Raw genomic sequence first — 22,284 nt, forward strand, 5'->3', positions numbered from 1 at the left:
GACTGGTTGGATGGGGATGATGGATGGATGGATGGATGAATGGATGGATGGATGGATGGGTGAGTGGTTGAATGGGGATGATGGATGGATGGATGGGTGGGTGAGTGGCTGGATGGGGGATGGATGGATGGATGGATGGATGGGTGAGTGGTTGGATGGGGATGATGGATGGATGGATGGATGGATGGATGGATGGGTGGGTGAGTGGCTGGATGGGGGATGGATGGATGGATGGGTGGGTGAGTGGCTGGATGGGGGATGGATGGATGGATGGATAGATGGGTGACTGGTTGGATGGGGATGATGGATGGATGGATGGATGAATGGATAGATGGATGGATGGGTGAGTGGTTGGATGGGGATGATGGATGGATGGATGGGTGGGTGAGTGGCTGGATGGGGGATGGATGGATGGATGGATGGATGGGTGAGTGGTTGGATGGGGATGATGGATGGATGGATGGATGGATGGGTTCATGGATGGATGGGTGGGTGAGTGGTTGGATAAGGATGATGGATGGATGGATGGATGGGTGGGTGGGTGGGGGATTGATGGATGGATGGGTGGATGGATAGGTTGTTGGAAGGACGGATCAATAAACCAACAGTTGGAAGAAAAGACAGATGAAAGAAAAAACAAAAACTTCACCAAAAACAGAACAGTTTAGCCTCACTGCCTGGCCTTGGGGAGGGAGGATGTGCCCCTGTCCCGCAACTGTGCATTTTGGCGAGGCAGGGATGAGAAAAAGCTCACTGAGTACGCAAGTGGATAGTCTGCCCGGAGCTCACCTTCCAGAATGACAGTGATGGGGTTGGGTCGGAAGCCCTCGCCCCCTGGGCACAAGGTTCTATACTCGGCTGCAAAGGAAACAGGTTCTTCTGAGGGGCTGTGGGGTGAAGCCCAAGGGAGGCATGGGAATTGAGGTCTCCCAAAACGGGCTCCAGAATGGGTCCCACATCCCTCTACCACACCAATTCCATCCCCTTACCTCCTCAGCCTCTCGGCACCGAGAGACTTCAGCCAATCTGGGAAGATGGGGCAGTGTGCATGTGTGTGTGTGTGTGTGTGTGTGTGTGTGTGTGTGTGTGTGTGTGTGAACATGTGTTCACATTCAACATATGAACAGATGGACTGTGTGCTAACAGCTGGGGGTGGAAAGGGGTGATTTCTTCTGATCTAAAACCAGACCAGTGTGACTGCAAATCTTCCCCATTGAAAGAAAGACCCCGGATATCACATATACACATGGACACAGACACACACAGACACACACAGACACACCTGAATAGGTGGACAGGTGTGTGAACCTGAGGCCTTTGCACATGCTGTTCCCACAGCATCACAGACCCTTCCCCCTGCTCTGCCTAGAAAACTCCTACTCAGCCTTTTGTCCTGAGAAGTCTTCCCTTATCCACTTCCTGTCCTTGGCCACCACTGTGTCTCAGACAAACCCTCAGGATAGCTCTACGCCCACAGTCCGGGGACCACTGGTATACAGGTGAGGGGCAGTGTGCCGTGCTGTGGTTCATCCTGCTCTGGGTCCCCAGCCCCTTGCACAGGGCATGGAGGAACTCTCAATGATTGCTGGCTGACGGACTGAGGAAGCAAGCGAATAGAAACACACAGAGAATTTGCAGGAAGGGAGGGCAGAGAGAGACGTGGAGCGAGGAGGCACAGCCGATGAACTGCTAAAGGTATGCTGTGTGACCCAGGGCGAGCCCCTCTCCCTCTCTGGTTCTCAGTGTCCCTCCCTTAGCACAGATGACCCCCGAAGTCCTGGGGAGTGCTCGCCTGTGTCCCCCACTACCACCCGGAGACTCACTGGTGTTGGCCAGCGGGCACAGTTCACACGGGTTACCCCAGGCCCGTCCCAGGGAGCAACAGCAAGAAGCCCGGGTGACGCCAACCCCGATCTCAGCAGCGCAGAAGATACCACCATCCCCTCGGTCATGCGTGTCCAGAAAACAGTTCCCGACCCGGGTGTCTGAACAGAGAAAGGGGTGGTTAGCATGGGGCAGGAGAGACGAGGGCGCGCGCGTTTGCACCTCTCTGCGTAACTGTGCGTGTGGCCGTGTGCGCATGCGTGCCTGTGTGCCTGGCTCTGATTCGCGGCCGTGTGCGCACATGCGCCTGCGCCTGGCTCTGATTCGCGGCCGTGTGCGCATGCGTGCCTGTGTGCCTGGCCCTGATTCGCGGCCGTGTGCGCATGCGTGCCTGGCTCTGCCTCGCGGCTGCGTGTACACATGTGCCCGTGTGCATGGCTGTGCCTCTGCATACGTGTACATGTGCACACATGTGACTGTGTGTGTATATGTATGTATGAGTGTGTAGAGCACAGGGACAGAAGGGGGGGGTCTGAACAAATGGACAGGGACACTGTCCCTGGGCAGGGAGCTGTGTGTGTGTGTGTGTGTGTGTGTGTGTGTGCGCGCGCACACACCCCAGGAGTGGAAGGGTGTGCAAGAACACATCCTCAGTGGCCCTGATCAGGGGCTGGCAAAGGTCCTGTTTGTCAAGAACAGGTAAATCTGAGCTCCGCCCAGCTCACCTGCCATCAGATCCCCAGCTGGAGCCAAGGGCTTACTCACCCACACAGCCCACCCCGCTGGGGTTCAGCTCAAAATCCTGGGGACAATTGCAGAGATAGCTGCCGGGGGTGTTGACACACAGGCCATTGATGCAGTTCACAGGGTCTGCACACTCATTGACATCTGGTGGAGGGGTGGGGAATGCTGTCAGCGGGAGCCCTCCCTCAATCCACTTCCCTCCCACCTTCCTCCTGGGAAGCTGAAGCCCTTAATGTTGGATGTGGGCTGTGGAGTGAGGCCATGTCCTCCCCTGGGAAGAAAGCCTGAAGGGACAGCAGCCTCCAGGGTCTGCCCTGGCCTGTCTAACCCCCTCTCCTCCCTGTTCTGTTCCACTTGGGATGGAGGTTTGCCCCTTTAAAGTTTCCTGTGTCATGGGTTCCACGCAGCCAACCTACAAAGCCCAACATTTAGAACATGCTTTCAAGCCACGGGTTGGCAGGCTATTATCGGTGGGCCAGAGCCCCCTGCCTGTTTGTGTAAATAAAGTTTTATTGGCACACACCCACGCCCACTCATTTACATACTGCCTGTGTGTGTCTGCTTCTGAGCTACGAGGCAGTTGAGTAGCTGTGACAGAGACTGTATGGCTGGAAAGCCAAAAATATTTCCTATCTGGTCGTTTGCCAGAAAAGTTTGCTGACCCCCGTTTTAAATACATAAGTGGGAGGTCATCTTGACGGTAGTAGTGGAGGGAGTACACCTTCATTCATTCACTGCATCGATTCAGAAGATGATAGATGCCAACGGAGGAGGTTGATGGGAACACAGATCAATGTGGGCACTGCTGGAGATGGGGGTCAGACAAGCCCCCCCCTCCAGAATAGGACATTCAAGAAGAGATCTGAGGGCAGGGAGGCAGTAAGCCCTGCCCCTCCTCCCACCCCCACAGCCCGGCTGACCCCACACCTGTGCAATTGCCACCACCGCGGTCCAGCTCATAGCCCTCACTGCAGATGCAGCGGAACATTCCGGGCAGGTTCTCGCAGCTCCCGAACACACAGAGGTTCCCGAGAATGCACTCGTCCACGTCTGTGGGGACCCCAGGTCAGCCCGCCTTGCCTGGCAGCCTGCTCCTGCTGTGTCCCCCAGCCCGGCAGCCCCAGGTCTCACCCCGACAGGCGCGGTGGTCCTCCGTGGGGCTGAAGCCCATCTCACATTCACAGCGGTACCCGCCGGGGGCATTGAGGCACTGCCCGTTCTCACAGAGGTCCACGTCCTCAGCACATTCGTCCCTGTCTGCGGGACCCCGAGAGGCAGAGGGCTGGGGGCCAGCTGGCCGGGACCCACGCGGGGCAGGGGCAAGGGGCCCCGGTCAAACCCTTCACGGTCACCCAGGGTTCCGGGGAGTACCGGGAACTCAGACCCCGACTCAGGGAGACAGGAGACCTGGTCACGCGGGACCCGGGTGGAGGGCCACCGGGAAGTAAGCTAGTGTTCCTGTGCTCCACGTCCAGAAGGCTCCGTGCATTCAGAGTCCAGGGGAGAAGACGGCCCACCCCGTGACTCGGCCTGGCCCGTGGCCCCGCGGGGATGAAGTCACAGCATCTCCAGCACCCCGGCGCCGTGCACCGGGTGGGATCTGTTTGAGTTGGAACCCAGCCCCTGTGGCTGTCCCCTCGGGCCCCACCCCACTCTCACCTTCACAGGAGAAGCCATCCCCGGTGAAGCCCTGGTGGCAGGCACAGCGGTAGGAGCCGGGAACATTCAGGCAGTCGGCCCTCAGGCTGCACTGGTGCTCCCGGGAAGCACACTCGTCCAGGTCTGCAGGACACGGAGCCCGGGGCCCCCCAGTGTGCGCATTGGGGGGGCTGCAGGGAGGCGGACCCTCCAAGCTCGGCCCTGTCCGACCCCCACAGACACCCCTGGGCCCAGACCCCCACCCCCACCGCCCCGTCTCCCTCCTGCCCCCCACCTACCTCAGCTGCTCTGCCCAGACCGCCTGCCCCCAGGCACTCACCGTGGCATGCGAAGCCATCCCCCACCCAGCCTGGGTGGCACCTGCAGCTGAAACTCCCAGGGACGTTGAGGCAGGAAGCGTGACTGTCACAGCTGTGTCCCCCAAGCTCACACTCGTCCACATCTGCAAGGAGAGGGACCCGGTCACGGGAGGGTCTGGACCAGGCGAGGAGAGGAAGGACACGGCACCCCCACAAGGCCTGGGCTTTGTAGAAATAGGGCTTCGGGTCCAGAGTAGGGAGATACTACAGCAACAGGGAAAGGGCAAGGACCCTCCTGGGGGAGGGCTGGCCCAGAAAGCCCCCCACCCACCTCAGGAGCTTCCCCCGTCACCCAGAGCCCAGGAGGAAAGCTCCCAAACCCCAAAGGCACGACTCCCAGCAGCCCTCTGAAGTGATCTGAAACAGGAACGTAAGAGTCTCAGGGTAGACTTGAAGAGTAGCCGTCCTAATGCATACGTCCTCACCCTAAAGCAGGATTTCCTTCTAAACCGGCGTCTCGGACCCTCAGCCAGGTCAGCCTCACCCTTGTAACTCTGCGATGTCCACTCACCACCCAAGTGAGCCCCTGGTTCCCGAACGTTGCTTCCCATGCTTCCTCACTGTTACTTAGGTAAATGTATTTTAAAAGCCAACTTTACATCAACAACAGGCTCTAAAGAGTCATGGATTTGAGGCTGCTACATAACGTCGGATTCTAACACGCGTTAAAATAACCGCATCAGTGTATCTCCAGAAAGATACGTTCGCGTTGTCCTAATGCCCGGAAGCTGTGCACAGGACGTTATTTGGAAACAGGGTCTTTGTGGATGTAACCAGGTTAGGATGGGGTCATCCTGGATTCTGGTGGCCCTAATCCAGTGACTGGCATTCTCATAAGAGGGAAATTTGGACCCAGACACAGAGACAACCCACGTGAAGACAGACTCAGAGAGTAGAGTGACACGCTGACGAGGCACACGGGGGACTCCTGGCCACCGCCAGAAGGCAGTAGAGGCGTGGGACAGATTCCCCCTCTGAGCCCCCGCAGCCCTGCGGACGTGCTGATTTCAGATTTCTGGGCCCGGGAACCGTTCCGGACAGAGAATACGTTTCTGCGCTTCTGAGCCCTGAGACTGGTAGGAATTTGTTACGACAGCGCTAGGAGCCTGAGTCAGTTGACTAACGAACCGTGGAAACGTTCGCCCCCGTAGAGTGTCGCGTCATCAGGCTGGCATGCTTTGGGAATGCTGCCACGGACACCTGGGGCCCGCAGAGCTGGGGGCTAGAGGGGAGCCCCAGGGGCACCCGACTGGGTCCTGTTCCCGCTTGAACACGAGGCCCTACCCGCGGAAATGTGGGAGAATGAACTCTGGCCGTGCTCAGCCCCGGGGGACGGGGCAGGGACCCCACAACCCCCGAGCTGGCCCCTCGGAGCCCCCCGTGCCACACCCCACCGACCGCCAGCTCACCGGAGCAGCCCATGGCCCCCTTCCTGATGATGTAACCCAGATGGCAGTGGCAGACAAAGGAGCCTTTTGTGTTCTCACAGTCCCCGTGGAGGCAAAGGTGGGGCTTCAGTTCACACTCGTTCAAGTCTGCGGGGTGACAGGAGGGCAAGCAGGTGAGGGCGGAGGGGGTGCCCGAGCGTTGCCGGGTGCCCTGCCACGCCGCTCCCCCGCGTGGAGGCTCTGGGTGCCCGTCTCCGGGACTGCACGCCGTTTCTGGTTCCGCCACCGGACCGCTGTCTTGTCCGCGTTTTCCAGCGCGTACCCTGTGGGACACACTGGGCACAAGTTCCCAAAAGGATTTTGTAGCTGAGGACAGTTAGAGCGTGCAGAGTTAGGGTTTTTCTCCTACGGGCCTTTTCAGAGCCTTTACGCCAACAGGGAGCAGCAAGAAGGGCGTGGAGCAGTAAACAGTTCCCTGTGTCATTTGAGCCGAGGTGCTTCAGGGCTTCCTAAGACTCCCGCGATCGGGAACGCTGAGCTGCACTGGGGCTGCACACACGTCTTTCCTCGGAGAGAATTACACCTTCCCTTCCTGGAACTTCCCCGCTCGGGCCCCAGCGCTGCCCTGATGGGGCACCCAGGACGCATCTGCTCCCGGGGCCCCGCGATGCCCCGCAGCCAGGGGAGGACAGTAACCACGGCCTGAACAGCCCGTGGTCCCCGAGCGGGTCTCAGAAAACACAGTTCTGAGCGCCCTTTCCCATCGAGCTCGCCCCCCCTCTGCATAAAACGCCTTGGCGTGTGACAATCTTGAGACGTAGCCCCGGGAGCGGGGTGTGCATCAGGTACACAGTGGTGCTCAATAGATGTACTTCAAGAGCAAGGTTCAGGGTATCTGCTGCTGTGAATCCGAGCCCCCAGGCCCTGGCGCGTGGCGGTCGGCCCTGCGCACTGGTGGCCACGCGCAGACTGCCACGTGCTGCTGCAGAGCCTGTCTCCCTCGCCTGCACGTGACGGGGACAGGACCCGCTGTCTGTCTTGCCCACGTGCCCCCCTGGGGAAGGCCTGGTGTGTGAGGTCAGACGCTGTCTCCTCCGCCCCACGGTCCTGGCTCCTCACCGACACACGCCCTCGCGTCCAGCGTGGCCACGAAGCCCTCATAGCACAGGCAGTGGTGACCCCCCGGCACGTTGACGCACTGGCCTCCGTCGCAGATGTCCGGGTTCTCCGCACACTCATCCACGTCTGGGGGAGCAGAGGTGGGGGCTGGGCTGTAGGCAGGCAGGGACGGAGGAGCAGCCCCCGGGGACCTGGCCACGGGGTCAGTGGCTTATCCCAGGTCTGGCCGGCTTCGCCTGGACCAAGCTAGGTTGGATCCCCTATCCCACGCACCTGCACACGCCCTCCCATCGGGCATCAGCGAGTAGCCGTGTCCACAGCCACACCGGTAGCTGCCCTCGGTGTTTGTGCAGTGCACGTCACACCCACCGTTCCCAGTGCGGCATTCGTTGATATCTGTGGGAGGCAGGGCAGGCTCGAGCACGGGGCTGATGGGGGGGGGAGGGCAGGAGTGGGGTCTGGAACTGAGGCCAGGAAGGACCGCCACGGTGGCTGGGGCTGGGGGCTGGGGGCTGGTGCCCACGTGGGGCAGGTGGGCGCAGTCTCACCCGTGCAGCCGAGGCGGTCAGCTGTGCTCTGGAAGCCAGCGTGGCAGGCGCACTGGAAGGCCCCGATGATGTTGACACAGTGGCCATGGGGACACAGGCCGTCACTCAGGGAACACTCATCGACATCTGTGGGGGGGGGGGGGCACGTGGCCGGCGGGGGCCCAGTGTGAGTAGAGGCGATGACCCAGCGTGGGGTCCCTGAGACACTCGAACACACACACACTCTCACAGGGCACGCACAAGTGCACACGCCCACCATTCACTCACACCACACCACTCTCGCTCGCATGCCTGCGGCACACTCACCCTCACAGGCAGTGCCCTTGGCCGTCAGCGCATGTCCGGGGGGGCACTGACACTGGTAGCCCCCGTCCGTGTTGGAGCAGTTACCTCCCCGGCACAGCAGCGGGTCCCGCGCACACTCGTCCACGTCTGCGCGTGTGCAAGAGAGAGCGGGTGTGAAGGCACCGACCAGGGTGGGCGCGGCGTGGCTCGTGGGAAGCTTCTCCCTGCGGTCCCCAGCCCCGTCACCCTGGCCACGGCCGGGAGAGCCTGGAGGCTTGGGCTTGATGACCCAGGGAGCGGGGTGTGCGCTGGGAGGAGCAGGGGCAGGTCAGCCCAAGAAGGAATTTGGAATCCTCAGGAGAATCAGGGCCATGAGGCCGACACTCCTCGAGTCACTGAAGGAGGCCCTGAGAAGCAACGCTGTAGGACTCCGCAGGGAGGCAAGGTGCAGGCATCACCAGGAGCAGGCTGCGCCACCCCCCGCCTCGAACTCCAGTCTCGAGTACCTCCTTCCACCCCTCAGGCCCACCCCAGGGCCTTTGCACCTGCTGTTTCCTCCACCTGGCTCACCGCACAGAAACCCCTTCCATCCCTCAGGCCCACCCCAGGGCCTTTGCACCTGCCGTTCTCCCTTCAGGCTGCTCTTGCAGCCCCTCTTCACCACATTTACTCCCACTCTCAGCCACAACCTCAAGGCCCACAGAACAGGACATGTCCCTGGGGACCACACTGTACCCTACTGCGTGGCCCTCTCAAGTGCTTCTCACAGTGGCCATTTTGCATTTCTCCAGGGATTAATTTTATCAACATCTGTCTCCCCATCAGGTCATGAGCTCCGAGAGCCTGGCTGTCTGCTACTGAGCTCCTTGTGGCTCCCCTCAGTAGAGGTGCATGAAACGTTCACTGAATGAAGAAAAAAGCGGAAGGCAGGCAGGAAGGCAGCAGGGAGGGAGGGAGGAAGGAAGGAGGGAGGGAAGGAGGGAGGGAAGGAGGGAGGGAAGGAGGGAGGGAGGGAGGGAAGAAAGGAGGGAGGGAGGGAGGGAGGGAGGGAGGGAAGGAAGGAAGGAAGGAAGGAAGGAAGGAAGGAAGGGGGGGCTCCTCTCTCCAGGACCCTCCTCCTCTTCTCACGCTACACCTGCTCTGGGAGAACTCACCCAAATCTGGGTCCCTAGGACTCAACTCTGCATGACAGACCCGACATCCAGCTGCCTTTGGGGATGCCACCACCTGGCGCCCAGATTTGCTGGGTCTCAGCTTCTCCCCACACCTGCCCCTCCCACCTCGCCCATCACAACAATGCCCTCACCATCCCTCCCCTCAGCCCCGAGACCCTACAGGCATCACCCTGCCCGGGGCCACCCACGCAATGGCCCTGCGGCCACCTACCCATGCAGCTCTTCATCAGCATGAAGCCGCTCTCGTAGCCATGGAAACACTCACACTCGAAGCTGCCCGGGGTGTTCACACAGGTGCCCCGGCCACAGAGGTCAGGGGAGATGTGGCACTCGTCGATGTCTGGGGAGAGAGGGGCAAGGCCGGCCTCCGCGTCTGTAGACACGGAGGCTACACGGGAGCCCCGAGCTGCCAAGCTGAGCCAGGGGTGGGGACGGAGGTGTGGCGGCTGCACATCAGAGAAGGGCAGGGAACTCCCCCCACCCCGGAGGTCACCTTTGTCAGCCCCTCCTTTCACAGTCGGAATCCCCTAGGGCCAGAGAAGGCAGCAGGACCAAGAGTGGGTCTGGACCCCATGTGTGATCTGAAGCCCCCACTCCTGCAGGCGCCCCCGGGGTAGGCACATACCTGTACAGTTCCTTCCCCGAGCATCCAGGGCGAAGCCCCCGGCACAGGAGCAGCGGAAGCTGCCCACGGTGTTGCGGCAGGTGCCGTGCATGCAGAGGCCGGGGAACGCCTTGCACTCGTTCACGTCTGCGGTGCGGGAGCACGAAATGTCAGTCAAACCCCTCCAGGGTCCCTGGGTCTGCCCCTGAGATTTCACACCTCTGACTGCAGACGCGTTGCTCTCTCCCAAACACACTTCCCACCACAGGGCCTTTGCCTGTGCTGTGCCCTCTCCCCATCCTCCAGGCTCCCCGCGCCCGAACACACCTTTATAGAAGGGCCGGCCTGACAGGAAGTCCCGGCTGGCGAAGCCTAGTCCCCGGGGACATAGGCTGGCAAATGCCGGGGACTCCGGCTCTGGGCATGCTTCACACTCATCCCCCCAGGCGGCCCCCACGGAGCAGCAGCAGACGTCCATCCGGTACTTGCCGGGCAGGGCAGCCCCACACTCGTCCTCCTCCCGATGCAGGAAACAAGGCTCCAGGCGCACGTCTACACAGAGGGACAGTCACTGGGTCCCACCCCTGCCACGGTGTGCCTGCTGTCACGTGGCCGATAAGGTCTCCCTCAGCAGCACCTGTCTGAAATTCCCTCCCCAACAGGAAGGGCGCAAGGGGAGTGCCATTATCGACATTCTACATCACCCAGCGGTAACACTTCAGTAACAACGTCGTGCAACATTTTAGTGGCAATACCTTGCTGTGTTAAGGTGCTTGCTATGGGCAGGGCACTGTTCTAAGCTCCCCAACCCATGCAATCCTCAAAATAGACATCAAGATGAAAATATTAGCATCATGTTCATTTTACAGGCAAGAAAATCGAGGCACAGAAGGGTTAGGTAGCTTGTCCGCGGCCACACGGTGAAAGGCAGAACCACGTTCACCCCAGGCCATCTGGCTCCAGAGTGTGTGTCTGATCTGCAAGATGCCCTCAGAACAATCCGATGCCAGATAAGCCTCCATCAAGACCAGAGACAAGAGTCCAAGAGAGCCCAACTGCAAGCCTGGGGTCGGCCGCCTATTTTTGTAAATAAAGTTTTATTGACACGCAGCCACATCCCTTTGTTTCCAAATTGCCTGTGGCTGCTTTTGCTTTTGCGACAGACCTCCGTAGCTTCAACAGGGACTGTGTGGTCCACAAAGCCAAAAATATTTACCCCTGGCCCTTTGCAGAAAACATTTGCTGAACCCCTGGTCCAGGAAAACTTCTGTTTCCCGAAGGAATGCATGATCGGGCAGGTCAGTTTGAAGACGAGACCTTGTTTTAGAACCTCGAGAACCTCTGGGAACCCTGTGACGCACACAGGGACGGGTGCCCTGGCCCGGGGCTAATGGTCATGTCTGAGCAGACCGGGCCGGAGTCAGCACCTCCCTGTTCACCCGGCCCCGAATTCAGCACACGGGTCCTGTAATGCAATGCCTTTTTCCTCTTTCCTCGATTCCTTTCTTTCCTTGGTTCGATTTGGGGGCCAGTGGGAGGACCCACCTAAAACTCGGTTCAGAAGCCAAGCAAAGTTGAGAAGGCACCTACGAGGAGGCTATTAGCCAACTGTGGGGAGAAACCGGGCACAGCCCTGTTTGCTTGGCATGCTTTTGGCCAAGAAATGTCCGCTTCAAGATGTGGAGAGTGGCGGGCGCCTGGGGGGCTCAGCTGATTAAGCGTGTGACTCCTGGTTTTGGCTCGGGTCATGATCTCACGGTTTCGTGAGTTCAGGCCCCGTATCAGGCTCTGTGCTGACAGCAAGGAGCCCACTTGGGATTCTCTCTCTCCCTCTGTCTATCTCTCTCTGCCCCTCCCCTGCTCATGCCGTCTCTCTCTCAAAAATAAATACGCTTAAAAAAATTTTTTTTTTTTATTTAAAGATGTGGACAGTGGCAACATTGAGAAACCCTCACCCCGGGGGAAAACGTCTCAGATCTCTGAGCCTGACGGGGAACCATTCAGAGTGAGTGTTTGAGCCCTGGATGCTGAGGGAGATTCCTGGGCATGCTAGAGGTGCCCCCCCGCCCCGTGTAAACCTTTTTGGTAACAAGAAAGAATAAATAAAAGTTGCAGATGGTATTTTACGAGAGCTTACCATTAGCAAGGAGCCTTGTTAAAGGGCAGGTAAGTGAAAGGGTGAAACCCCCAAACAAATGTCTTTCAAGACACGTCAACGAGAGATGAGCAGGGAGCAGAGGGTCCCAGAGGACCCCCTCCCCAGTCCCTTCTGTCCCTAGGAGGGGTCTCCAGGCCCCGGCGTGGGGGCCACGGAGGGAGGGCAGGCAGCCCCGCACAGTCCCACGTGGACTCACCCACGCAGAGGCGGCCGGTGGTGTCCAGAGTCAGGCCGCTGGGGCACTCACAGCGGAAGGAGCCGGCAGTGTTGAGGCAGCGCCCATTGGGACAGACCCCGGGGAAGACTTCGCACTCATTCACATCTGGGCAGGGGTGGAAAAGGGGGAGAGGCAAGGGCTGGAGCTCCCCCGCTGGGGGTTCAGGACACCCAGGCTGTCCTCGGGGAGGCGGAAAGGGGACAGTACCAGCTTTGGGGGCTGGGGAATCTCGGGGAAGACCCCAAGGAAGGGCAATCTCTACCTTGATCTCAAAAGACTTCAGGACCCCAGGCATCCCCCACGACAGGCACCGGCCCGTGTGCAGCTCGCGGGGAGGGGTGAACCACAGAGGAGCAAGGAGTTACCTTCGCAGGTGAGCCCCGTCATGCGGGCAAAGCCGCGGGCGCAGGCGGGGTCTGTGGTTGGGAGAACCAGAGTGGGCACAGGAGTCACTTTCTCTATCCAGACCCCCGTTCTCTCAACGGGCACCCGGGTGACCACAGTGGCCACGCCCGGGAGGACCCCAAGAGCCCCCCCCCGGGGGGCTCCCAGGGCATTACCGGGCTCGCAGCGTTCGCACGGGCTCCCCCAGGCAGCCCCCAGGGTGGCGCAGCACTGGGACCGCAGGGAGGCTCCGTGCAGGTTCGCTTCACAGCGGCCGTCCTGGACCTGGAGCCAGCAGGTGCCCCTGGTGCTGTCTGCGGGAGAGGCGGCCACCCATGTCACACCTGCACACCGACCCACAGAAGCCCGGCCTTCCCCAGGGTGGGATGCGGGGCCAGGCAGCAGGGTCGCGGCTGCTCCACGGGACTCAGGGCCTCTCACCTAGACACACGGTGCCGGACGGCCCCAGCCGGCTGCCGGGGGCGCATTCACAGGCATAGGAACCGGCCAGGTTCCGGCACAGGCCATTTACACACGGGTTGGACAGGCACTCATTGATGTCTGCAAGGACAGTCCCCCACCAGGTCCTGAGCTCTGGGAGGGGAAGCCCCGGCTGACCAGGACCCCCGTCTCCCCAGGGGCTGCCAGGGTCCAGTGACATAGGATGCACCCAGGTACACGCGTGGCCACACATGTACTTGGAGGAGGCACACGCACACAGGCAGGGTGCACAGGAACAGAAACGCACAGGCACGCACGCCCAAGTGCTTGCACCGAATTGTGCTGTGCGCTCCGACAAGCACGGTGACACGCAGGGTCCCAGGGGCACGCACATGTCACCGTGGAGGGACAGACACAATGGGAACAGTGGCCCTCAAGGGAGTCACTGCACAAGAGAGGACGCGACTGAGGGGCAGGAGGAAAGCCCAGGGAGGAGAGGCCTGGATGTGGCTGGGGAGCGGGTAGCAGGCAGCTGATGGGACAGGGTGGGGGACAGAAGTCGCTCCGGAGTAGGGCGAGCAGGGCTGCTGGGGGGAGGGAGAGAAGACAGAAGGCCCAGGGAGAGGTGGGGTCATGCAGAGGGGGCACGGCCACACGACTGCTGGGGAATAAGGACATCGATACGAAGTGTGCGCATGCTTGAACACGCGTGTGAGCATGTGTGTGCGTGCACAAGAGCGTGCGTGTGAACACACATCTAAGTGTGTGAAAGCATAAGGATGTGGGCACATGCATCTGAGAGCGTGCACCTGAGTGTGTGTAGCTACATGGGCACGTCTGTGAGTGTGAACACGGGTGTGTGTGTCCTGAGTGAGTACCACCAGTCTGCGTAACTGAGTGACTGCACGCACAAGTGTGTGCCTCTCAGGGTGTGACTGTGTGTGGCTGAGTTCAAGTGTGTAAAACGTGAGGAGTGTGTGCATGGGGGTACGCATGTGTTTGAGGGCACGCACCCATGAGTGTGTATAACTGTGTGAGACCGAGTCGTGAATATACTGGTCTTCGAGTTATGTGAGTGCTAATGTGTGTGTAACGAGCATACATGCGTCTTTCAGCATGTCTGTGTGCACGCACCGCACGCAGCACGTGCAAGTGCCTGAGCATGTACGCCTGTGTGTACACGCCACATGCAATGTGTAAGTGTGTGCGTGTGCCATGCAGCGTGTGTGCCCGAGTGCGTGCATGTACGCACACGCAGCATGCAGAAGTGTCTGAGAGTGTGTGCGTGCACACAGCACATGCAGCACGTGCCTGGGCATGTCCGTGTGCACACACAGCATGCACGAGCGTCTGACAGTGTGTGTGCGTGTGTACACGGCGCACGCAGCATGCGTAAGTGTTCGAGCGCGTGTGCGTCAGCGTGCCCGGAGGCTGTACCTTCACAGGTCTCCGTGTCCTGCCGGAAGCTGAAGCCCTGGGGGCAGGAGCAGCTGTAGCTGCCGGGGCTGTTCCGGCACCGCCCGTTGTCGCACAGGAGGCTGTTGCGCGCGCACTCATCCACGTCTAGGGGCAGGGGTGGGGGCGGGAGGGCGCGGTGAGGGCGTCTGCGGAGGGGGGAGGCCCGCGCACCCGCCCGCCGCCCGCCGCACACGCTCACCCACGCACTGCTTGCCGGCCGCGCCCGGCTCGTAGCCCAGATTGCAGACGCAACGGTAGCTGCCGCGAAGGTTCTCACACATGCCGTTGGTGCAGACGTCGGGGTCGAGGGCACACTCATTGATGTCTGCAGCAGGAAGACGACAGAGCGGCTGCTCGGGCTCCTAGGAGCCTCCAAGAAGCCAGGTCCCCCCGCGGAGGCCCGAGCTTCAGCCCAGACCCCGCCTCATTTCCCTCTAAACCAGCGTTTCTCGGCGCGGTGGCCCTTCGGGGCCGTTCTTGGCGGTGGGGCCGTCCTGGGCACTGTAGGACGCTGAACAGCGTCCCTGGCCTCCGCGCACGAAACGCCAAAGGCACCCTTCCCAATATTTCTGCAAACAGTGCCAAATGTTCCTGGGGGCAGAGCCGTCCTCAGTCTGGCGCCCCTGGAGCAAACCCTTATGCCGCGGCAACACGATCAGAACAAAGGCAGTCCTACTTGCTACCGTCGCGGAGGGCTTACCATTTTGTGCATATTAACTCGACTGACCCTCACAACAGCCCCGAAACAGGTCCTATTATCGTGCCCACTTCACAGACAAGGAAACTGAAGCACAGACAAGGTAAGTAACCTGCCCCAGGTTATTCAGCCCGTAAACAGTAGGGCTGGGATCCGAACCCAGGCATCTGGCTCCAGAGCCAGTGCCTTTAACTGGGTGAGGGGGTGGTGGTCCAGATGTCTGTCCTCCCCCAATGGCCCAGCCGTCAAGGGAAAATCAACTGTATCCTAAGTCCTTTGGTTACCACTCAGGCAGAAAGGCTGTTTCTGTGTGTGTGTGTGTGTGTGTGCGTGTGTCTGTGTGTGTGGTTTCTCTTTCTCTCTCTCTCTCTCTGTGTGTGTGTGTGTGTGTGTGTGTGTGTGTGTGTATTCAGCAAACCAATGAGGAGACACACACAGGCAATTTCCTTTGCTTTCAGGTTTCACCTGTACAGATAAGGCCCCTTGGGCTGAGACCTGCTGTGGCCACGGGAGATCAGCCAGGGATCCCAGGGTAGGGACTGTCGGTCATGGGGGGAATGACAAGAATCAGGGAGGTTGGAGAGCGACTGGGGCAAAAAAAATCACAGCTCAGGAGGGAAAGGTGTGGGAGAAAGCACAGCTTTGCACACCCACCATCTCCAGCTCTGTGGGTTGAGTCGCGTCTTCCCCAAATTCATACGTTAAAATCCTAAACCCCCAGGACCTCAGCATTGGACGTTATGGCAAAACGGGGTCTTTGCAGAGGTGATCCAGGTAAAACAAGGTCGTTAGGGTGGACCCCCCATCCATTCCAGGATGATTGCATGCCCATAAAAGGGGGAAATTCGGACACAGACATGCAGGGAGGACCCCACGTAGAGACGGAGGCGGAAATTGGGGCTCCTTCTGCAAGTTAAGGAACACCAAAACTCCAGTGACCACAGGCAGCTGGGAATACAAGCAAGGAACAGGTTCTCCCAACCCTATCTACACGTTGATCTCAGACTTTGAGGCTCCATAGCTCTGGAGGAATAAATTTCTGTGCTTGAAGCCCCCCGCCCTCCCCCAGCCCGTGGTGCCGGGCTACGACAGCCTCCGCAAACTGACACGGTGCCCAGCCAGCACCCCGCCCCCCTGCCCTCTCCCGACACCCGCTGCCACTCACCTCTACCATCTGTGGTGATGCCCAGACCGCTGCCGCACAGAACCTGAAACTCAGCTGGGGTGGCAGAGACAGGGGGAGAGGGGGCAGTGATCATCGCTGCACCCAAGCCACTCCCAAGGACGTGACCCCTTGGTGTGGAGCAGGAGTCTGGGACCCGATTGCCTCCCCCAACAGAGACAGCAACTTCCTGTGGTGTCTTCTTGGGGAGAGTCACCAGCAGAGAGATGCCCCCCACACACACCCCATAGGAACCAAGACGCCTGTCCCCGCCCACCCCCAGGGTGATGAACTGGAAGGTCTACGGGGACACAAAGGCAGGCTGGGCCAGGCAGCAGGACGCTCACCGGAGTTCTTGGCAGGGCAGAGCTCGCAGGGCTCCCCGAATCCGTGGTCTGGGCTAGCACAGCAGCACTCAGATTTGGTAACCGCCCCGGGGAAGGGGCGTGCGCAGGAGCCCCGCTCCAGGGCCCCGTAGCAGGTGCTGCGCACGTGGGTGTCCACGCACACGCGGCCGTCCGCACCCACCGCCAGCCCCCCCAAGCAGTGGCAGCGGAAGGAGCCCTCGGTGTTGGTGCAGCGGCCGTTCATGCAGATGCCCGGAGTCTGGCACTCGTCGATGTCTGCAGGGGGTGGGGGTGGGGGGGCACGGGGAGGCTCTGCAACGGGTCCCAGCGGGCCCCACCGCACCCCACCCCCTGCCCAGCCCGTCTGTCTGGCCACCGGGCCTCACCCACGCAGTCGCGGCCACCAGGCGCCAGTAGGAAGCCGGATTTGCAGAGACACGTGAAGCTGCCGTCCTCGTTGAGGCACACTCCGTTGGTGCACATGGTGGTGGTGGCACATTCGTTGTGATCTAGGGACACCGGAGAGGCTGGAGCCCCGCCCCAGCCCCTGGCTCTGCCGGCCCTGCTCACAGACCGGCCCCCCCCCCCCACTTCTCCTCTGCACAGCAGAGTGAGGGCTGAGCCCCCAGGACCCCACCCAGGGGCTGGGAGCCCCACCAGGCAACTGGCTCTGTCCGCTTGGCTGTCAGTCTGTCTGCTGGAACGTGAGCGCTCCTGGGCCACGCTCGGGTGGGGGCAGGGGGTCTTTGGCTCCACCTGCATCTTCCTCCTGGCACAGGTCGGTGCTCCATAAATATTTGTTCAAAGGCAAAGAGTGGTGGCTGCACCAGCCTGTACGAAACGCCACCAAATCGTCCCTTTAAAAATGGTCAAAATGGTTTGAGGCTATGTATGTTTTGCTGCAATTTTTGTCTTTAATAAAGGAGGTGGTGGTGTGAATCTCCCCTCAATTCAAACAAAGAAAAGGGGAGAACAGGGGCGCCTGGGTGGCTCAGTTGGTTGAGCACCTGACTTCATCTCAGGTCATGACCTCGCGGTTCGTGGGTTTGAGCCCTGCATCAGGCTCTGGGCTGTCAGCTCGGGGGCCCACTTTAGATCCTCTGTCCCCTCCTCCCTCTGCCCCTCCCCCACTCGCACTCTCTCTCTCAAAGATAAACGTTAAAAGAATTTTTGAAAAAAGAAAAGAAAAGGGGTGGGGCGCCTGGGTGGCTCAGTCGGTTGAGAGCCCGACTTCAGCTCAGGTGGCGATCTCGAGGTCCATGAGTTCGAGCCCCGCGTGGGGCTCTGTGCTGACAGCTCAGAGCCCGGAGCCTGCTTCGGATTCTGTGTCCTCCTCTCTCTCTCCGCCCCACCCCTGCTTGTGCTCTGTCTTTCAAAAATGAATAAACATTAAGAAAGGGGGGGGGGGGACAGTTGACAAGAACTTGGTCTCACTGTAAGGAAGCCGTGGGTGCAGAAATGACTACCAAAGTATCCGCTCTGAGCAAAAAGGACTACGTCCAAAAAGCAGAAAGGTGGGAATGCGAGCTGGTGCAGCCACTCTGGAAAACTGTATGGAGGTTCCTCAAAAAACTAAAAAGAGAACTACCCTACGACCCAGCAATTGGACTACTAGGCATTTATCCAAGGGATACAGGTGTGTTGTTTTGAAGGGGCACATGCACCCCAGTGTTTATAGCAGCACTATCAACACTAGCCAAAGTATGGAAAGAGCCCAAATGTCCATTGCTGGATGAATGGATAAAGAAGATGTGGTCTGTATATACAATGGAGTATTACTCGGCAATCAAAAAGAATGCAGTCTTGCCATTTGCAACTACCTGGGTGGAACTGGAGGGGATTATGCGAACCAAAATTAGTCAGAGAAAGACAAAAGTCATATGACTTCACTCATATGAGAACTTTAAGACACAAAACAGATGAACATAAGGGAAGGGAAACAAAAATAACATAGAAACAGGGAGGGGGACAAAACAGAAGAGACTCAGGAAGGGAAACAAAAATAACATAAAAACAGGGAGGGGGACAAAACAGAAGAGACTCATAAATATGAAGAACAAACTGAGGGTTACTGGAGGGGGTGGGGGAGGGGGGATGGGCTAAATGGGTCAGGGGCACTAAGGAATCCACTCCTGAAATCACTGTTGCACTATATGCTAACTAACTTGGATGTAAATTTTAAAAAAAGCAGAAAGGAACGAATGAATGAATGAATGAGCGATGCACACAACAATCTGCGCGGGAATGTCAATCGCAGTATACCCATAATTGGGAAAAGAGGAAACAGCCCCAACGTCCACCAGCTGAGGGGTGAAGAAACGATGTGCCCCTCCACCCACGGGCACATCCCTCAGCCACCAGCAGGGGCGAGGCGCTCACACACGCTCCCCGAACCCCATGGCCCTGATCCCACGCTCTCAGCCAGACTGGGACAGGACAGGACAGGACAGGACGGGGGTCGGACAGCCCCTGCTGGGATTCGGGGAGCAAACGCAGGAGGGAGGGAACGAAGGAGTCAGTTAGTTGGCTGAGGGCTTCCCAGGGGTGGTGGCGGCACCAGGCTGGCCGCTCGCTCTGAGAAGTGTCGGTGATGGGTTGCAAGGGCTGGGGGGGGGGGGGGGGGGGGGCGGGGCACGGACATGTGGCAGGCCACCCCCGAGGCACTGGCAGGTGCGGCACGAGGGTGGTGCAGGACCACCCCGAGGACCCAGGTGGACTTTGGGATGGCCCCAGGCCAGCCAGCCTGGTCGCTGCGGCCGGGGAGGGCGACTCCGAGGGGCGGCAGGGCCGCGGCGCACGAAGGATCTCGAGCAGGCTGGCTGGGTTCAGGAGTGGGAGCGGGGGCTCTCTCTGCCTTACGGATGGAGGTGGGTGGTGCCACAGAGGAGACCGGCAAGGTGGGCCCCACCGGCAGCCACCGGGGCCCCCAAGCGCCCCTACCCACCTGCCCACCCCCAACTCACCCACACAGTTCTTGCCCCCCGGGCCGAGCTCGAAGCCCGCGTTGCAGGCACACCGGAAGCTGCCATCTGTGTTGACGCAGCGGCCGCGGTGGCACAGGTTGCTGCCCACAAGGCACTCGTCCACGTCTGGGTGGGGGTGGGGACGCGGGGGAGGTGGCAGGCGGTCAGACTCGGGCTCAGGCCGCCGAAGCAGGCTCCCGCCGGCAGGGCAACCCCAGCGCCCCCGCTCTCCGACCGACGGCCATACCCACGCACGCCTGCTTGGCCACCGCCGCCTGGAAGCCCTCGTGGCACCGGCAGCGGTAGGAGCCGGGGGTGTTGACGCAGTCTCCGTGGTGACAGGGGCTGCTGGCGCATTCGTCCACGTCTGTGGGCAGAGGACCCTGAGCCCCCGCCCGGCGGGGTGCGCCCCCCCCCAACCCGGCCGCTGCTCACCGATGCACTCCCCGCGAACGTCCTGTGCGTAGCCCACGTTGCACTCGCAGCGGTAGCTTGAAGGGGTGGGCAGGCAGCGGCCATTGAGACACAGATTGGTGAAATGCCGGCAGATGTCGATGGTCTGGTTCAGGGTGGCTGTGCCTGAGGACGGGGACAGCAGGCGCACCTGAGTCTAGGCCGGGCCTCTGGGTGTGGACGCCCACGCGGAGGCTGGAACCCCGCCCACTTCAGCCTGGAGTCCCGCCCTAGCCGCAGACCCCCCCCACACACACTGGCTGACACCCCACTGTGGGCCCAGACCCTCACCATGGAGTGAGACTTGTCCCCCTCCCCCCCTGCCCCGCACCCGGTGCCAGACCCCTACCCAAGGCCTGAACCCTGACTTTGAGGCCCAGATCCCACATCTACCCGCACCGCCAGACCACTATCGGTACTTTCATTTCTACTGCCCAGGCCAGGACGCCCACTCCAAAGTCCTGACCCTCCCCCTGAGGCCTGGACCCCCTCCCCTGGGTCTTGGATGCCTCTTCCCAAGCCCCAGGCCTCACCAATATGGGCGTTGCCAAGGCCCAGGCCGGGAACGCCACGCCCATTGGAGCCATGGGGGCTGTGCCACGCAGGCCCAAGGCCAGGACCCATGCCGTTGGATCCAAAGCCAGGGAGACCAGGGAAGGGGCCGGGATAGGAGGGCAGCAGCGGGAGCCCCTGCACGCACAGTCGCTGGAACTCATCTGCAAGGAAGCAGAGTTTGAGGCCAGGCCCTCAGTCGTGCCCCAGGGGCCGCAGTCTTCAGGCAGGAGCTCTGGGGGGGCAGAGGAAGGAGGGGGGCAACCCCAGGCCACTCACCAGAGCCCCTCGGAGGACACGGCTCTGGGGCTGGGCCAGGAGCCCAGCACCTGCCCCTGTCACAGCAACACTGCCTCTGAGTGTAACGGCCAGCAAGGTCTCCGGCACAGCGGCCTACAATCAGCACCGAGAAGCAGGTGCCAGCCCGGTGGTCTGCAACGGGGATGGGAAGGATCTGTTACCAGCCCTGGGTTCAAATCCCAGCTCCACCAACACTGCAGAACCTGCAGAACAGGTTTCCTTGCCGCTCTGTGCCTCGGTTTCCCCATCCATCGAATGGGGGTGCTCAGACCATCCACCTCACCTCAGAAGAAAGTCGCCAGGATGGAAAAGTGGAGGGCGCCCTGTGGGGCACATGGCCGATTGTCACTGAATGAGAATCGTATTACCAAGATTTCCAAATGATCCCAGATAGATAGATTTGGGCTCATTCCAAGTAAAAGCATTCCGATGCCTACCGCTGGCGTTGGTAGTAAGCTCCCTGTCCCTGCGGGGCATTCAACCACACCGAGGAACACCCTTTGGTTTGGGGGGGGGCTGCCCAGGTTGGGAGATCAGGCTGAATGCTCAAGCGAGGACGCCAGGATCTGCGGCCGTGTGCCCTCAGCGGCCAGCCCTGGGAATCTGGGGAAACCTAAGAGGCTGTGGATTTGAGAAGAGGCCCAAGGAGCAGACTGCTGGATTCATGACCACGGACTGCAGCCCCAGGGGGACTGAACCAGAGGCTCCCCAGACACAAGAACCACGGACACTCTTCCACATCCCACTCTGTTCTTGGGCTGACAGCTTTATGCAGTGATCAGATTTCTCAGGCCCAAAGAGTATTTTTGGCTTAAAAGCGCACAAATCCTGGCCAGTGGCCCACAGTGAAACCTCTCCCACCAGCAGGGAGGGCCCCGGACAGCAGCCCCTGTCCTGCCCCGCCCAGGGCTGAGAAAACAAGCAAACATTTCTACCTCCCCAGCTGGACCCCCAGGTGCACGTGTGACAGCTGGGGTACCATCCCAGCCCTTGAAAGGTGGGTTGAGGGGGACAAGGCCTGCCCAGAGGAGGAGAGGTCAACAGACTCATTCAAGGTCACACAGCCACTAAAGAGGGAGGAGGGATGGGAGCGCAGATACCCAAACCCCAGGGGATCCGACCAAGCAGCCGCCTCTCAAGTAGGGAAGACAGAGACAGAATGTGAGGATTTTAACAAAAACGATGCTGCTTCTGCTCACAAAGCACCCACGGTGATCGGGCCCAGCCAAGCGCCCCATCTACACCGCTCTCTCGTCTTTGTGAATGTGTATTGCATGCCCACCACATCCAGCTCTGGGCAAATCACGCCAAAATTGTATTTAAGCCTCCCCACGACTCCAAGAGGTAGGTATCGCCACAATCCCCGTTTCACAGATAAGGAAGCTGAGGGACAGAGAGGTTAAGACACTTGCCTGAGATCACAGAGTTTGTGAGCAGCTCAGGTAGC

At 60.1% G+C, this 22,284-nt stretch overlaps 1 protein-coding gene across 2 annotated transcripts in view; it reads right to left on the reverse strand.

Moving 5' to 3' along the window:
- The window catches only part of FBN3 (fibrillin 3), a 59,928-nt gene that overhangs the window by 31,583 nt on the left and 6,061 nt on the right, over nucleotides 1-22,284 (reverse strand). For both annotated transcript variants that reach the window (XM_086699236.1, XM_086699237.1), the window contains exons 9-37: nucleotides 20,817-20,969; nucleotides 20,519-20,701; nucleotides 19,968-20,111; nucleotides 19,780-19,899; nucleotides 19,533-19,658; nucleotides 16,956-17,078; nucleotides 16,570-16,845; nucleotides 16,226-16,279; nucleotides 14,563-14,688; nucleotides 14,343-14,468; nucleotides 12,906-13,025; nucleotides 12,641-12,778; nucleotides 12,446-12,496; nucleotides 12,060-12,185; nucleotides 10,033-10,257; nucleotides 9,727-9,852; nucleotides 9,313-9,441; nucleotides 7,948-8,073; nucleotides 7,642-7,767; nucleotides 7,367-7,489; nucleotides 7,094-7,219; nucleotides 5,996-6,121; nucleotides 4,547-4,669; nucleotides 4,228-4,350; nucleotides 3,700-3,825; nucleotides 3,496-3,618; nucleotides 2,590-2,712; nucleotides 1,824-1,985; nucleotides 790-858 (exon numbers count right to left, since the gene is read on the reverse strand). In XM_086699236.1, the coding sequence (XP_086555362.1) occupies nucleotides 790-858; nucleotides 1,824-1,985; nucleotides 2,590-2,712; nucleotides 3,496-3,618; nucleotides 3,700-3,825; nucleotides 4,228-4,350; nucleotides 4,547-4,669; nucleotides 5,996-6,121; nucleotides 7,094-7,219; nucleotides 7,367-7,489; nucleotides 7,642-7,767; nucleotides 7,948-8,073; nucleotides 9,313-9,441; nucleotides 9,727-9,852; nucleotides 10,033-10,257; nucleotides 12,060-12,185; nucleotides 12,446-12,496; nucleotides 12,641-12,778; nucleotides 12,906-13,025; nucleotides 14,343-14,468; nucleotides 14,563-14,688; nucleotides 16,226-16,279; nucleotides 16,570-16,845; nucleotides 16,956-17,078; nucleotides 19,533-19,658; nucleotides 19,780-19,899; nucleotides 19,968-20,111; nucleotides 20,519-20,701; nucleotides 20,817-20,969 (3,822 nt within the window). The remainder of the gene's footprint in view (nucleotides 1-789; nucleotides 859-1,823; nucleotides 1,986-2,589; nucleotides 2,713-3,495; nucleotides 3,619-3,699; nucleotides 3,826-4,227; nucleotides 4,351-4,546; nucleotides 4,670-5,995; nucleotides 6,122-7,093; nucleotides 7,220-7,366; nucleotides 7,490-7,641; nucleotides 7,768-7,947; nucleotides 8,074-9,312; nucleotides 9,442-9,726; nucleotides 9,853-10,032; nucleotides 10,258-12,059; nucleotides 12,186-12,445; nucleotides 12,497-12,640; nucleotides 12,779-12,905; nucleotides 13,026-14,342; nucleotides 14,469-14,562; nucleotides 14,689-16,225; nucleotides 16,280-16,569; nucleotides 16,846-16,955; nucleotides 17,079-19,532; nucleotides 19,659-19,779; nucleotides 19,900-19,967; nucleotides 20,112-20,518; nucleotides 20,702-20,816; nucleotides 20,970-22,284) is intronic.

This window comes from Puma concolor, chromosome A2 (assembly GCF_028749965.1).
Source record: "Puma concolor isolate L17-30 chromosome A2, mPumCon1.1.hap2, whole genome shotgun sequence".
Classification (NCBI taxonomy): Eukaryota; Metazoa; Chordata; class Mammalia; order Carnivora; family Felidae; genus Puma; species Puma concolor.